Source organism: Bos taurus, chromosome 19 (genome assembly GCF_002263795.3).
Source record: "Bos taurus isolate L1 Dominette 01449 registration number 42190680 breed Hereford chromosome 19, ARS-UCD2.0, whole genome shotgun sequence".
Classification (NCBI taxonomy): Eukaryota; Metazoa; Chordata; class Mammalia; order Artiodactyla; family Bovidae; genus Bos; species Bos taurus.
This window is the reverse complement of record NC_037346.1, coordinates 578,022-595,222: the sequence shown is the minus strand read 5'-3', so window position 1 is coordinate 595,222 and position 17,201 is coordinate 578,022. Positions and strand designations below refer to the sequence as shown.

At 38.7% G+C, this 17,201-nt stretch overlaps 1 protein-coding gene across 1 annotated transcript in view; it reads left to right on the top strand.

Moving 5' to 3' along the window:
• CA10 (carbonic anhydrase 10) overlaps positions 1-17,201 on the top strand; it is an 845,692-nt gene that overhangs the window by 823,237 nt on the left and 5,254 nt on the right. Inside the window, 2 exon segments of the mRNA NM_001079609.1 lie at positions 8,941-9,013; positions 16,395-16,549. Coding sequence (NP_001073077.1) covers positions 8,941-9,013; positions 16,395-16,549 — 228 coding nt within the window.

Here is a 17,201-nt window from a genome sequence, read left to right as displayed (position 1 = left end):
TCTGATCTGATCTGAAGTAGCCAAAAGATTACTGGGGAAATCAAAGAGAAATTTAAAAATACTTAGAAATAAATGACAATGAAAACACAAAAACCTGAAACCTATATGATGCAGCAAAAGCAATTCTAAGAGGGAAGTTAATAGAAATGCAATCCTACCTCAAGATTCAAGAATAATCTCAAATATACAACTTAACCTTACAACTAAAGCAACTAGAGAAAGAAGAAAAAGTTAGTAGGAGAAAAAAAGTTATAAGGTCAGAGCAGAAATAAATGAAATAGAAATTAAGAAAACAATAGCAAATATCAATGAAACTAAAAGTTCATTGTTTGAGAAGATTTTTTTTTAATAAATTGATCAACCTCAGCCAGATTCCCCAAGGGGAAAAAAAAGGGAAGAGACTCAAATCAATAAAATTATAAATGAAAAAGGAGAGATTATTAAATAAAATTCAATCAAATTAATATAACTGACACTGCAGAAATATAAAAGATCATAAGGGAGTACTACAAACAACTATATGCCAATAAAATGGGAAATCTGGAAGAAATTAACAAATTTCAAAAAAGGGAAAACCTCCCAAGGTTGGACCAGAAAGAATCAGAAAATATTAACAGACCAATCACAAGTAATAAAAATGAAACTCGGATTAAAAATCTTTCAATAGACAAAAGTCCAGAACCAGATGGCTTCACAGATAAATCCTATCAAGCACTTAGAAATGAGCTAGTACCTATTGTTCTCAAACTTTTCCAAAAATATTACAGAGAGAGGAACACTCCCACACTCATTCTACAAGGCCACTATCACCCTGATACCAAAACCAGACAAAGATATGCCAAAAAACAGCCCAATATTGCCAATAAATATAGATGTGCTATTCCTCAACAAAATACTAGAAATCGGAATCCAACAATACATTAAGAGAATTATACATCATGATCAAACAGGGTTTATCCAAGGCATGTAAGGATTCATCAGTATATGCAAATTGATCAATGTGCTAAAACATATTAACAAACTGTAAAATAAAAACCATATGCCACGTGATCATCTCAGTAGATGCAGAAAAAAAAACTTTTGGCAAAATTCAACACCCATTTAGGATTAAAAAAAAAATGTCTGCATAAAATGGATATAGAGGGAACATACTTCAACACAATAAAGGCTATATATGACAAAGCTCCTGCAAACAAACTCCTCAATGGTGAAAATTTGAAAGCATTTCCTCTAAGATCAGGAACCAGACAAGGGATTGTCCTCTCTCACCATTATTATTCAACATAATCTTGGAAGTATACTAGTCACAGCAATCAGAGAAGAAAAAGAAATAAAAGGAATCCAGATTGAAAAAAAAAAAAGTAAAACTGTCATTGTTTGCAGATGACATGATACTATTGATAGAAAACCTAAAGATGCCACCAGAAAACTTCTAGAGCTAATCAATGAATTTCGTAAAGTCACAAGAGACAGAATTAATACACAGAAATCTGAACCCCTATATGCCAACAATGGACCATCAGAAAGATAAATCAAGAAAATAATCTCATTTACCATTGCAACAAAAATAGTAAAATACCTAGGGATAAACCAGACTGGTTGCAAATAGGAAAAGGAGTACGTCAAGGCTGTATATTGTCACCCTGCTTATTTAACTGATATACAGAGTACATCATGAGAAATGCTGGGCTGGAAGAAGCACAAGCTGGAATCAAGATTGCTGGGAGAAATATCAATAACCTCAGATATGCAGATGATACCACCCTTATGGCAGAAAGTGAAGAGGAACTAAAAAGCCTCTTGATGAAGGTGAAAGAGGAGAGTGAAAAGGTTGGCTTAAAGCTAAACATTCAGAATACTAAGATCATGGCATCTGGTCCCATCACTTCCTGGCAAATAGATGGGGAAACAGTGGAAACAGTGTCAGACTTTATATTTTTGGGCTCCAAAATCACTACAGATGATAACTGCAGCCATGAAATTAAAAGATGCTTACTCCTTGGAAGAAAAGTTATAACCAACCTAGATAGCATATTGAAAAGCAGAGACATTACTTTGCCAACAAAGGTTCGTCTAGTCAAGGCTATGGTTTTTCCAGTGGTCATGTATGGATGTGAGAGTTGTACTGTGAAGAAAGCTGAGCGCTGAAGAATTGATGCTTTTGAACTGTGGTGTTGCAGAAGACTCTTGAGAGTCCCTTGGACTGCAAGGAGATCCAAGCAGTCCATTCTGAAGATTCAAGAATGATCTCACTTTTTCCTTAAGGGGGAAAAAAAAAAAAAAAAGAATGATCTCAAATATACAACTTAACCTTACAACTAAAGCAACTAGAGAAAGAAAAAGTTAGGAGGAAAAAAAGTTATAAGGTCAGAGCAGAAATAACAAGCAGTCCATTCTGAAGGAGATCAGCCCTGGGATTTCTTTGGAAGACATGATGCTAAAGCTGATTGGCTACCTCATGCGAAGAGTTGACTTATTGGAAAATACTCTGATGCTGGGAGGGATTGGGAGTAGGAGGAGAAGGGGATGACAGAGGATGAGATAGCTGGATGGCATCACTGACTTGATGGACATGAGTCTGAGTGAACTCCGGGAGTTGGTGATGGACAATGAGGCCTGGTGTGCTGCAATTCATGGGGTCACTAAGAGTCGGACACGACTGAGCAACTGAACTGAAGGAGGCAGAAGATCTCTATGCAGAAAACTATAAAATAAGATTAAAAAAAAATCAAAGATGACACAAACAAGTAGAAAGATAGGTCATATCCTCGGATTCAAAGAATCAATATTGTGAAAATGACTATATTACCCAAAGCAATCTACAGATTCAATGAAACTCCATCAAATCACTGATGGCATTTTTCACAGAACTTAGAACAGAAAACTATACAATTTGTATAGAAATACAAAAGGTCCTGAAAAGCCAAATCAATGTTGAGGAAAAAAAAACAGCTGGGCAATCAGGCTCCCTGACTTCAGATTATAGACAAAGGTACAGTCATCAAGACAGTATGGTACTGGCATAAAAAAACAGAAATGCAGATCAATAGAAGAGTATAAGAAAACCAGAGATAAACTCACACACCTATGGACCTTGTCACACACCTTATCTTTGACAAACGAGACAGAAGTATACAATGGAGAAAAGATAACCTCTTAAGAAATGGTGCCAGGAAAACTGGACAGGTACATGTGAAATAATAAAATCAGAACACTCTAACACCATGTACAAAAATAAACTCAAAATGATTTAAAGACCTAAAGGTAAGGTAGGATAATATAAATTCTTAGAGGAAAACATAGGCAGAATAGTCTATGACATAAATTGCAGGATGATCTTTTTTGAGCCACCTCCTAGAGTAATAAAAATAAAACAAAAATTAACAAATGGGACCTAATTAAACTTAAAAGCTTTTGCATAGCAAAGGAAACCATAAACAAGATGAAAAGGCAACTCTCAGAATTGGAGAAAATATTTGCAAATGGAACAACTGACAAAAGATTAATCTCTAAAATATAATTTATACATTCAATGTAAAAACACTCAATTAAAAATTGGTCTGAAGACCTAAACAGATATTTATCCAAAAAATACATACAGATGGCCCACAAAGCCATGAAAAGATGCTTAACATCACTAATTCCTAGAGAAATGTAAATCAAAACTAAAATGATGTATCACCTCACACCAGCTAGCCTGTCATTAAAAAAATCTACAAAAAATTGTAAAGCAATTATCCTCCAATTAAAAATAATTTTTTTAAATTATACAAACAATAAATGCTGGAGAGAGTGTGGAGAAAAGTAAACCCTTTTGCTGTTGGTGTGAATGTAAATTGATACAGCCACAATGGAAAACCATATGGAGGTTCCTTAAAAAAACTAAAAATAAAACTACCGTATGACCCAGCAACACTACTACTGTTCTTATACCCAAAGCCATAATTCAAAAGGACACATGCACCCCAATGTTCATTGTAACACTATTTACAATAGCCATGGCATGAAATCAATCTAAATATCCATCAACAGAGGAATAGATAAAGAATATATGAGATACATATATATATATATATATATATATATATATACACACACACACACACACAATGGGATATTACTTAGCCATTAAAAGGAACAATACTGGGTCATTTGTAGAGACTATCATACCTAAATAGTTGACCTAGATAATGGACCTAGAAACTATCATACAGAGTACAGTAAGACGGAAAGAGAAAAACCAAATATCATGTATTAACACATATATGTGGTATCTAGAAAAATGGTATACATGATCTTATTTGCAAAACAGAAATAGAGACACAGATATAGTATACAAATATATGGACACCAAGGTGAGAAGGAGGGGTTGGGTGATTTGAGAAATTGGAATTGACATATAACACCATTGTTACTATATATAAAATAGATAACTAATGAGGACCTACTGTGTAGCTCAGGGAATGTTACTTAGTGAGTGCTCTGTTGTGACCTAAATGGGGTCAGATCAGATCAGTCGCTCAGTCGTGTCCGACTCTTTGCTACCCCATGAATTGCAGCACGCCAGGCCTCCCTGTCCATCACCAACTCCCGGAGTTCACTGAGACTCACGTCCATCGATTCAGTGATGCCATCCAACCATCTCATCCTCTGTCGTCCCCTTCTCCTCTTGCCCCCAATCCCTCCCAGCATCAGAGTCTTTTCCAATAAGTCAACTCTTCAATGAGGTGGCCAAAGTACTGGAGTTTCAGCTTTAGCATCATTCCTTCCAAAGAAATCCCAGGGCTGATCTCCTTCAGAATGGACTGGTTGGATCTCCTTGCAGTCCAAGGGACTCTCAAGAGTCTTCTCCAACACCACAGTTCAAAAGCATCAATTCTTCGGCGCTCAGCCTTCTTCACAGTCCAACTCTCACATCCATACATGACCACAGGAAAAACCATAGCCTTGACTAGACGAACTTTTGTTGGCAAAGTAATGTCTCTGCTTTTGAATATGCTATCTAGGTTGGTCATAACTTTCCTTCCAAGGAGTAAGCGTCTTTTAATTTCATGGCTGCAGTCACCATCTGTAGTGATTTTGGAGCCCAGAAAAATAAAGTCTGACACTATTTCCACTGTTTCCCCATCTATTTCCCATGAAGTGGTGGGACCAGATGCCGTGATCTTCACTTTCTGAATGTTGAGCTTTAAGCCAGCTTTTTCACTCTCCTCTTTCACTTTCATCAAGAGGCTTTTGAGTTCCTCTTCACTTTCTGCCATAAGGGTGGTGTCATCTGCATATCTGAGGTTATTGATATTTCTCCCGGCAATCTTGATTCCAGTTTGTGTTTCTTCCAGTCCAGCGTTTCTCATGATGTACTCTGCGTATAAGTTAAATAAGCAGGGTGACAATATACAGCCTTGACAAACTCCTTTTCCTATTTGGAACCAGTCTGTTGTTCCATGTCCAGTTCTAACTCTTGCTTCTTGACCTAAATGGGAAAGAAATCCAAAAAAGAGGGGATATATGCATATGTATAGCTACTTCACTTTTCTATACAGTAGAAACTAACACAATATTATAAAACAGATATACTCCAATAAAAATTAATTTTAAAAATGTTCTCCTACTCTTGGGCTGGGGATGTTCCTTGATTAAATTTCATTTCTGCTCCCTGAGATAATTAACTTGTTCACAATCTTCTGAATACCTCAGCTCTTCCTGTAGGGTTTTCACCTCTTTGGGTAAGAAATATCTGTTATTCTCATTCTGATTTCTATCCATAGAATGTTAGAAGTCCAGAAATCTTACTTCTATTTTAACTATTGCAATTCTTTTTGTCCAAGCAGGTAGTTATTTTATTGGTATAATGGACTTTAAAACTTGATGAATTTTCTATGAATCTGATGCATATCTACTCTATATACATCCTAAAATTCACTGCTTCTGAAGTAATGAATTGCATCCAATTCCCCCCCACCCCCCAGGACAGGGCTTTCTCTACTCTGGTTGCAGCAAATTCCTGTAGGGAAAAAAATAATGTCCTTAGGATTATTAACAGCCTATTTGTCTTGCTGAGGACTCATATTTAGCTTAGAACTTTTAGAGGTATTACAAAGGGTCTTCTGTACAAGTTCCTATAGATGAAAATTTTGCCAAATGTTCTATGTCATAACTTGGTTCACCATTTTTTTCAGTCTCTACTAACAGTTGCCTCATTATTTTCCAACCTCCATCTATAGCCTGAATTCAAAGCCAATATTAAGTATGTACAAATTATTATGAAAACAAAACCTAAAATGGGCAACACCCGCTTTCAGATACCAGTTTTTACATCAATTAGCTTTTGCTGTTTTAATATTTGTTTTAAACAATAAATATTTCTAACTTCTTAAAAAAAAACTGTCTTCCCTCCAAAAAAGGGGGGGGAGTGTTACAGTGTGGCAGTTCTAAAAGTTGGCAGTCATTGTGTAGCTCCTTGGGAATTTTTAGCCAAACCATTAGAGGAAGTGCCCCAGTCAGAACTTCGAATCTAATGACAGTCAATAGAAATTCAGCATTTGGCACTAGGGAGTTTTAACACAGCTCTCATGAAGACATTATCATCACACAGAATGGGCACAGGGGCAGCCCCAGACACCACTCCCTCTCCTTCCTCATGAGCATCATCTTTTACAACAGTCACTTTGCTCTGTCTGGTCACGCAGCCTCCTAACTTCCTCTCCCTCACCTGGGTCAGATTAAGCCTTTTTGTGGTCCCAGGAGAGCTGAACCCTGGATATACTGCTGCCACTGACCTCCAATCCCACCTCATTTAGCTTGTCACTGGCAAATATAGAAAAGGGCTTTTGATCAGGTAAGTATGATTTTAGGCTTTCTTAATCCCCAATAAAACTTCCCAAAGGAATTGGTCTTGGTACAGACAGATCCTTCCAATCCCTGTTCTATACCTCTTGGCATCATCACAGACCCTGTTATAATAAATAGTAGATTACTAAATGCAAGGCACTGAGACATGTACTTTACATACATATTTTATCATTTAACCCTAATAATAAACCTGTGGAGTGGACATCAGTGTCCCTAAGGAAAATGAGGAAAATGGTACAAATAATTTTTGACATTACATCCTCGTTCATGTAGCTCATAATAGTACATTCAGGAAAGGATCCCAGGTCTTGCTTGACTTTAATATTGACACTGATGACCTTGTTCACATAGAGCTGGAAGGGAGAAAAGAGAAAACAACATTAAAAATTTTCCCCCTACATTCCCTTGCTGCCCACAAACATAGGACAAATATCTATATCCCTCAACCAGCCCCAGTTATGACATTGATAACTTCTTGTTGTGTTCAACCTGGGACATACTTACTCTTATGCAGCCTGAAGGCATTTCACAGTATTAGGCAATGCATATCCAAGGGCTCACATCTCCTGTAAATTTCCCAAATCTAGGCCTTCTGTGAGTAACTCTCATGACCAACATGGACTGCCCAACAGCTCTTGACCTTTGGTGAGTGCCTCAGCCTCGGCCACTGACATTTCCTCACTTTGCTCAAAGTTTCTGAGTCAGTGAATGTCATCCTGGCAATGTGGGCACATTACAGCTTACAGGGTGATTGATTTGCCAGAACTGAGCCTTCTAACTGAAAACTAATGAAATGTTTCACAGGCTTCTGTAGAAGCACTCATTCCACTTAGATTACTGACACAGGTCCTGATTGTTGCCCTGTGGGTTACTGAGAGGAACTTATGCCCCAGATCCTGAGATCAGTAAAAAGATTGTCCCTAGCTCCTGCATCTTCTCAGGACAGTTTGGCTCTTAGGGATGCTTCCAGTCTTTCCCTGAGCAAACCTGAAACTTTCAGGCTGGATCTCAAAATAAGCTACAGCATTTCTATCTTTGTCCAACATAATCAACTCCAAGATGCTCCACAGTGAATCATCCAAGCTGTGACTTGCCATTCACTCATTCCCAAACTGATTATGCATGGGACACAGGCCAGACTTTTCTGGGCACTGATACCTAGAAATGACATGAACAAAGCCTCTGGCACTCTTCCCCTCCTTCTGATCTTTCTACCTCCCCTTCCCAATTCCCTGCAAGGTAAGCAGTAACAGAAATTGAGAAGCCCCATATCTAGGTCAGCTGAACCCTTGAGATGTCAACCAACCAAACTCTGAGTCATAAAAGGGTTGGAATTGTTTGTTAAAATAAAAGATTTGTTTATCTGTAGGTTTCACTTATCTCTGTCTCCTCCTAGTCCCCCACCTTTCCTATAACCACAGGGAGCAGAGATTTAGCTATGATTGCTTCTCAGTCACACACCATTAACTTCCAATTTAAGTGCATATATACCAAGTACATATTTTATCCTCTCACCCACATAGTCAACACGCTAAAGTCCACAAATTGTCTGTGTGCATTTTGGAAAATTTTCAATTATTTTCAATCAGCTCAAAAGGGTCTAGTCCTAATGTTAGCTCTGCCCAGACTCACCAGGTACCAGGGACCCAAGACACTCAATTAAAGGACATGGCAGGTTCCTTACCTAACAGGACAATCTGTTTTTGACTCTCCTTTCATGGGTTGCATCAGCACAAATACTCTTGGCACTCTTTCTGTTTCTCTTTGTACTTGGATAACTATCCCCTTCCTAATATGTCACTCCCTACTCTACTTAAAATCCTCTGATGGTTCCCTATTCCTAGAAAATAAACTTTAAATGCCCTAATATGACATTCAAAACCTGGCATGAGCTATCCCCTGCCTCTCTATCTTTACCTCCCATCCTTCCTCCATACTCTCATTTTCACCTACCCTGAAATGCTTCCCTAAGAATGACTAGTTCTCCCATGTCTATGTGTGCACAATATGTTTTTCCTCACCTTTTCTCCTTTTCCACCGAAGTTAACTTCTGCCTACCTTTTACTAATATTTTCTTTTCCCCCCTAGGTTTCTGATTCATCAAACCCATTTCTTAATCGAATGCTCAACAGAGATACTATCACAAGAATAACATATAAAAGTAAGTTTGGCTGAATTTTCTATATAGCAACTATTCTCTAAAGGTTAGTCCTGTTTGAAGGCAGAAAGCCAGAACTAATGATCTCCAAGGGCCTCTTTCAGCTTCATGATCATTCAATTCTGTAGAAAATCACTCTGGAGAGTCAGGATTGGCTAAGAAACAACTCATTTCAAGCAGAAACCCCCAGAGTGCCTTTTTCATCCATGCCTGTCTAAAGCAATAATGGTTATTATGATGATGGTCATCATTATCCTATGGATTGGTAATGAGCTGGGAGATCCTACTAGCTGACAGACTCCAACATATCAGCTGGCCACATTTAGGGCTTTGCCAATTATGTGATTGAGAAAGCATTCACCAGGTGGTTTGATCCAACTTCAACACATTCCAAGGCCCTCAGCTGGACCGCATCTCCCCCTCTGTGTCACTGGGTCTCCCTTTCAGGTTAGACAAGGTGGCATTTTTCTTCATTTCCATGTGTGACACAATGAGCTATAGAATTCTGCCCAATTTCCTTGGGTTTCTAGAGTGTATAATTCCCTGAATCTGTAAGCAGAAAAGAGGTAATGGTGCAAAGTTGAAAAGAGTAGAGTGGAAAGGATGCCACTATCTTCTGTAGCAATCTTAGAGGTTGCAGGACTTGGTGAAAGTTATGGAAATAGTACACATAAAGGGATTAAAGAAAATAACAGGAAAAAGTTTAACTAATTAGAAGTGAGCAAGAAAGTGGGATTTTGTCCTTAAGCAAAGAGCTTCCTCACTTTGTTCCCTCCTTTGTAAAGAAGTTGAAATTCAGTTTCTAAGGTCCTTCTAAATCTAGGATTTTAAATCTGATTTTTGCAAAAGTAAAAATCAGTACACAAACATTCTGACACCCCACATCCCTTTGGCATGTCCTCACTTGGTGTAGAACACTGCTATGGATGGTGATGTGGAAAGACAAAATGAATGCCTTACAGATCTCACCTAGGACTGCTGGAGGAAGTGTGGAGAATCCTTCTCTTTTTCAATTACTCATCAATTCAGCAAGTATTTCTATTTCTTTCATGCCTGCCACATGACAGCACCAAGTGAAGCTCTTGGGATATAAAGATGGGCCAGACACCAGCCCTCCACACAGAACACTCCCCTATGAAGTTTGGGAATTCTGGGAAACCTGGAGAATCAGCCAGAAGAATTATCTCCAAAACCATCCCAGTCTTCCTCATAAGTACCCATAGAGTTCTTTAAGCTCAAACTCAGATTGCTTAGCAAAGGGAGACATTTCTGTGTTGGGTTGCAAATACATTTTATAACTGCTCATAAAGATTATTAGTTTTTTAACTTTTTTGCTAAAAGAGCATAAAATTAAATAAAATGCTTTCAAATATCTTGAACTTGCAGTTTAGAGACCATGAAAAGCCATCAAATTACATTTTAAAGCCCAACACACCATCTAAGAGATTGCCAGCTGCAGTCAACCATTAGTCAAACTTTGCCCCCCACCCCACCTCACAGCTCTAGGCTGATTAATGTTAAGTGATGTGGCTGCTTCCAAAGATAAAACCAGTCATACGGGTTTGCTCTATGGGAAGGTGGCCTTTCACGTGAACGATGAGTCTCTCACTCTTTAGTCAGGGAGACAAACATATAATGGTGTTTCTTAAAGATTTGTGTAATAAGCACAATGTATTAAAAATAGGAACGGAACTCTTGGGATCACAGAAAATCTTCCTAAAATTCATGGCAGATTTTTAAATAGGGATTGCTATTCAAATAAGTACTAAATATATGAACAACCATTGTGAGGAAAGAAATAAGGGAAGAAAGGGAGGGAGGAATAGAGGAAAGAAGGGAGAGGAAAGGGGAGGGAGGGAAGAAGGGAGGGAGAGAAAGAAGGAGAGGGAAAGGAAGGAAAGAAGGAGGGAAGGAGAGAGTGAAGGACATTCCAAACAGCATACACAAATGCAAGGAGAGGACTTAAAGGACTCTGAAAAGTTCAAAGGCAGGAAATTTGCCTTCATCAGCTCTTCCTCTGCATGGACAAGTGAGAATAACCCAGACACTGCAATGCCTAGGACATGTGGCTGAAAGGGATGAATTTTCTCAGCAGGAAAGTGCCAACACTCTTCTTTCTAGCTAATCACCTAGAGGCAGCCAGCCTGTGGAAATTTGTCCAAACAAGGGAGCAACAAGGAAGTTTCTGAAACAGGAGTCATGCCTGAGAACATAGCCAGTGGGTGGGAAACATAAGCCTGAGAAGTCCCTCCAAGGTCTTTGCAGGAGACACCAGGTTATGCTGGCATTTTCCCATGAACTCTCGTAGACAATACCTCCTGCTCAGGGGCACCTACCAGAGTCCTCTGCTTTCATTCTTTTAAGCAAGCAAGAAAAAAAATGAATCCCCCCAGCTACTATCCAACCACAATACTTAGGAACACCTGACCTTGGCCCCTGACCACCCCCACAACCAACCCATTCTTCTGCTGCTACCCAGAATTAGACTCCAGTGTAGCTTCAATCTGCCACACTCACTCATATGTGTACACACTCTGCTAACTGCATCAGCATCAGGAACATGGAAGTAATGCTAGCTAAGTATTTTCCACACTCCAGGCTCTCTGCTAGAGCTTCACATGCAGCATCTCACCTGGTGCTTACATAGTCCTATTCCCAAAATAGGTATTAATAGCTATCCCAGTTTACGGATGAGGAAAGCAAAGCTCTGAGAAGTGAAGCCCTCTGTCAATGATACACATTTAGTGAGTGGCTCTATTAGTCAGCAAATTCTGCGTAATGAACAAGCATTCAACAATAGGCATTGATTTCTCACTGCTGCATCTGTGGGTTGGTTGGTGACTCAGTAAATCTGCAGGTCAGATAAGGTCAGATAACATGGCTTTCTTTTGTCTAGGATCAAGTACTTCTCATGTTGGGGATCAGAAATGCATGATGTTGTTTAAGGTCTAGTCTTGAAACTCACACACTGTCACTTCTATCCACTGTTCATTGTTCAAAGCAAGTCACACGGCCAAGCCCAACATCAAAATGCTCCCATGGATTTGGGTCTGGGAAGGGGATGAACATTTCCTGAACAATAGTTTACTCATCCATAGTGGGATAGCAAGGATTTTAGCATAGGTCGTCCCAGGGATGTTCGTAGGCTCTTTCTGTCCTATTGTCTTCCTCCCTAATGGGCAAGGAAAGCTTAACTCTGAGATCTTAAAACTAGTTGTATCGCTAATACTCTCACATTACATGAAGCTTTTCATCTTCTTCTCTTAATCCCAAATTTAGTTCAGTCTGAAGATAATTCTTTTTTTGCTTTTGCCAATGTTTCCACTTTGGAAGGGTCATAAACTAAGCACAGAACTTGTGGGTAATTTGAAATTTCAGGCTCATAGCATCCTAGGCTCCCTGCAACTCCTGCTTCTCCTTTGGCATGGGACTACTGGTGAAATCATTGTCATTCAAAGGAAGACAGTGGCATCACCATTATTGGGTACATACTGAAACCAGAGGAGACATAGAGATTAATGCTAAATGGGGTCAATCTTCCCCATTAGTCCTTCCTTTGGGGATGTTTCATAATGAAAAGTCAATCTAAGACTCTGAGCAGAGAGTGATGTGATCTCCTGACAAAAGGATCACTCCATTTGCTTGGATAAAGCATATTCATGGGTGAGAAGGGAATCGGAAATTTCAAATATGTTAAGCTTGAGATGGGCCTCAAAGAAGAAGTATAGAGTAGGCAGCTGTATATATGAGTGTGGATTTCAGGAGAGATAACTACAGATATAAATGTGGAAGTCACTTGGATCCAGATAGCATTTAAACCTGGGTGAGATCATGGCAGAGAATAAATAGAGAAGAGAGAAACATATCCTCTTTTTTTTTTTTTTTTTTTTTGCTTTTTTAAAAATATAAATTTATTTATTTTAATTGGAGGCTAATTACTTTACAATATTGTATTGGTTTTTGGACTCTGTGGGAGAGGGCGAGGGTGGGATGATTTGGGAGAATGGCATTGAAACATGTATAATATCATATATGAAACAAATCGCCAGTCCAGGTTCCATGCAGGATACAAGATGCTTGGGGCTGGTGCACTGGGATGACCCAGAGGGATGGTACAGGGAGGGAGGTGGGAGGGAGTTTCAGGATGGTGAACTCGTGTACACCTGTGGCGGATTCATGTTGATATCCCCATTTTTTAAAGAACAGCTCATATCCCCATGATCTAACATTGTGAATCATTTCTAAAGATAGTTTTTAAATTCTACCCTGCACAATGGAGTATTACTCAGCCATTAAAAAGAATACATTTGAATCAGTTCTAATGAGGTGGATGAAACTGGAGCCTATTATACAGAGTGAAGTAAGCCAGAAGGAAAAACATAAATACAGTATTCTAACGCATATATATGGAATTTAGAAAGATGATAACAATAACCCTGTGTACGAGACAGCAAAAGAGACACTGATGTATAGAACAGTCTTATGGACTCTGTGGGAGAGGGAGAGGGTGGGAAGATTTGGGAGAATGACATTGTAACATGTAAAATATCATGTAAGAAACGAGTTGCCAGTCCAGGTTCGATCCACGATACTGGATGCTTGGGGCTGGTGCACTGGGACGACCCAGAGGGATGGTATGGGGAGGGAGGAGGGAGGAGGGTTCAGGATGGGGAACACATGTATACCTGTGGTGGATTCATTTTTATATTTGTCAAAACTAATACAATTATGTAAAGTTTAAAAATAAAATAAAATTAAAAAAAAAAATTCTACCCTGGAAGAGGCTTTTGCATATCTGTCTCATCAACTGGTTCAAGAGGTGTAAAGAGGGAGGAGTTAGCATGGAATCATGGGGTAAAATCACCACAAAATGGCAGCCAGTAGTCACACTGTCCATTTGCTTGATTTGAACATAAATTAGATGACTAGGGAGAAAAAAGGAATTGTGCAAAATCATTCTGTTGAGCCAGTTGAGAAAATCAATGCCAGTAATCCATAAAAGGAGGAAACAGAAGAATATTGCCAAAAAGACTGTGAATTTTGGAAGCCAATATACTAGTAAATGCTATACTATATAGGACTATACTGCTACATTATACTTATAGGACTCTATATGTTCTGGTGAAGAGATATAGAACTAAGCAGACCTCGGCACCTAGCTCTACCATATCTTTACTGTATAACTTCGGCAAGTTTCTTAACCTCTTTGAGGTAATTTCCTCATCAATAAAATGAGGATACTTATCCATTCATCTGCTGATGGACATCTAGGTTGCTTCCATGTCTTGGCTATTATAAACAGTGCTGCGATGAACATTGGGGTACACGTGTCTCTTTCCCTTCTGGTTTCCTCAGTGTGTATGCCCAGCAGTGGGGTTGCTGGATCATAAGGCAGTTCTATTTCCAGTTTTTTAAGGAATCTCCACACTGTTCTCCATAGTGGCTGTACTAGTTTGCATTCCCACCAACAGTGTAAGAGGGTTCCCTTTTCTCCACACCCTCTCCAGCATTTATTGCTTGTAGACTTTTGGATCGCAGCCATTCTGACTGGTGTGAAATGGTACCTCATAGTGGTTTTGATTTGCATTTCTCTGATAATGAGTGATGTTGAGCATCTTTTCATGTGTTTGTTAGCCATCTGTATGTGAAAGCTGTGGTACATATACACAATGGAGTATTACTCAGCCATTAAAAAGAATACATTTGAATCAGTTCTAATGAGGTGGATGAAACTGGAGCCTATTATACAGAGTGAAGTAAGCCAGAAGGAAAAACATAAATACAGTATACTAACGCATATATATGGAATTTAGAAAGATGGTAACAATAACCCGGTGTACGAGACAGCAAAAGAGACACTGATGTATAGAACAGTCTTATGGACTCGGTGGGAGAGGGAGAGGGTGGGAAGATTTGGGAGAATGGCAATGAAACATGTAAAATATCATGTAGGAAACGAGTTGCCAGTCCAGGTTCGATGCACGATGCTGGATGCTTGGGGCTGGTGCACTGGGACGGCCCAGAGGGATGGTATGGGGAGGGAGGAGGGAGGAGGGTTCGGGATGGGGAACAAATGTATACCTGTGGTGGATTCATTTTGATATTTGGCAAAACTAATACAATTATGTAAAGTTTAAAAATAAAATAAAATTGGAAGAATAAAAAAAAAAGAAAAAAGAAAAAAAAAATAAAATAAAATGAGGATACTAATACTGATATTGAGAGAGTTGAGATGAGAGTTAAATAAGGTAGTGAGTCCGGTGCCTGGAGAAAGACTGATATAAACAAGGTGCTTAATAACATGTGTTTCTCTATTATCCCTAGGTATGCTTTGGTCAAATCTAGCTTCTTGGGAGGTGAGAGAAAGGTCAATATAATACTAAATACAATTATCTTCAAGGTGAATGCAACACAGGGCACTTAAGCAACATAGCTTGTTTACTTAAATGAACTAGAGCTTCTGTGTGGGATCCATCCAATGCATGGTAATAGTCTAGTGAGCTTCTACTTTCTTTGAAAGTTTGGATTTCATATGTCTGACCAAATCTTATAGCACACTCTCACTAAACCAGACTGACAATGGAAAAAAAAATAGCCTAAATTAATTTCAGGCTGACTTTGGAAAGTCTTTCAAAGAAAATCTACACAGCAGCAGAATCTGGGATATCAGCATAACAGTGTTTTGGAAGCAGATTGTTACTCTTCTACATGGGTTAAATCCATAAACATAGCCTCTTGATTCTGGCCTTCCCTTTCTACCCCAACACACACACACACACACACACACACACACACACACACACACACCCAACCCCTGTCCTCAAATGTGTATGCAACACAGAGGCTGATTATAGTTTCAGAAAAACCTTAATTTTTTTTTTCTTTACTCTAGAACCATGCCTGTAATGCCCTCATTCTGCAGTCTCCTTCAGTCCCTCCTCCCCATCACCCTTAATAAAATAAAATACAATAATAGCAGCACGCTAAAGTACCCAATATGGTCAAAGTGCAAGCTTGGTTAAACAAATTACAATAACCTTTAATAAGGATGTGCTGAATGCATCCTTTTCTTACTCATTACATTCAACTTCATATTGTATGGACAAGCCACCATCAGAGGAAGCATCATTAAGTGCAAATCTTATCATGCCATTCCTCTGCCTAAAACATTTTGGTGGCTACATATTGCCATGACTAGTACTAGAGCGAAAAATAAACATACTTTTTATTTAAAATGATTATATTTGGGGGACTGTTTGTTCCTGCAGCCTATCCTGACAGTCTACTGGAATCTGAAAAGGACAAAAAAAAAAAAAAAATGTTATCAGTAATAACCAACACTTTCTCAAGAGTCCTAATTCTTAAGTCTTATTTTATTCTTCAGATGATGCATATTTACTACAAGGACTTAATATAGAGGAACTATATCCAGAGACCTCTAGTTTCATTACTTATGATGGGTCCATGACTATCCCACCCTGCTATGAGACGGCAAACTGGATAATAATGAACAAACCTGTCTATATAACCAGGATGCAGGTGAGTTTCTCTGTGGTCTTTTAGCTAGTGGGGAAGATGATGTGAAGACTGGCTGGGTTTTTGGAGTGCTTATTGTAATTATTTGCTTCGACTGCTTTAACAAAATACCACAAATTTGATGGCTTAAACTGAAACATATTACCTCACAGTTCTGGAAGCTCTAAGTCCAAGGTCATGCTGTCTGCAGAGACATTTCCTTCAGATGAAGTAAGGAAGAGTTTGGTCTATACTTATCCCCTGGTTTCTGGCAATTTTCTGAAAAGCTTTGGTATTCCTTAGCTTATAGAAGCATCACCTCAATCTCCCTTTATCTTTACATGGATTCTCCCAATGTCTGTGTCTCTTTGTCCAAATCCCCCTTAATAAGAACATCAGTCAAACAGGATTAGGGTCTACCCCAATTAGTCATATTAGATTAGGGCCCACTTCAATAACCTCATTTAATTACATCTATAATGATCCTCAAAATTCAAAAAACAAAGATCATAGCATCCCATCCCATCACTTCATGGGGAAACAGTGAAAGACTTTATATTCTTGGGCTTCAAAATCACTGTAGATGGTGACTGCACCTGTGAAATTAAAAGATGTTTGCTCCTTGGGAGAAAAGCTATGGCAAATCTAGACAGCATATTAAAAAGCAGAGATATTA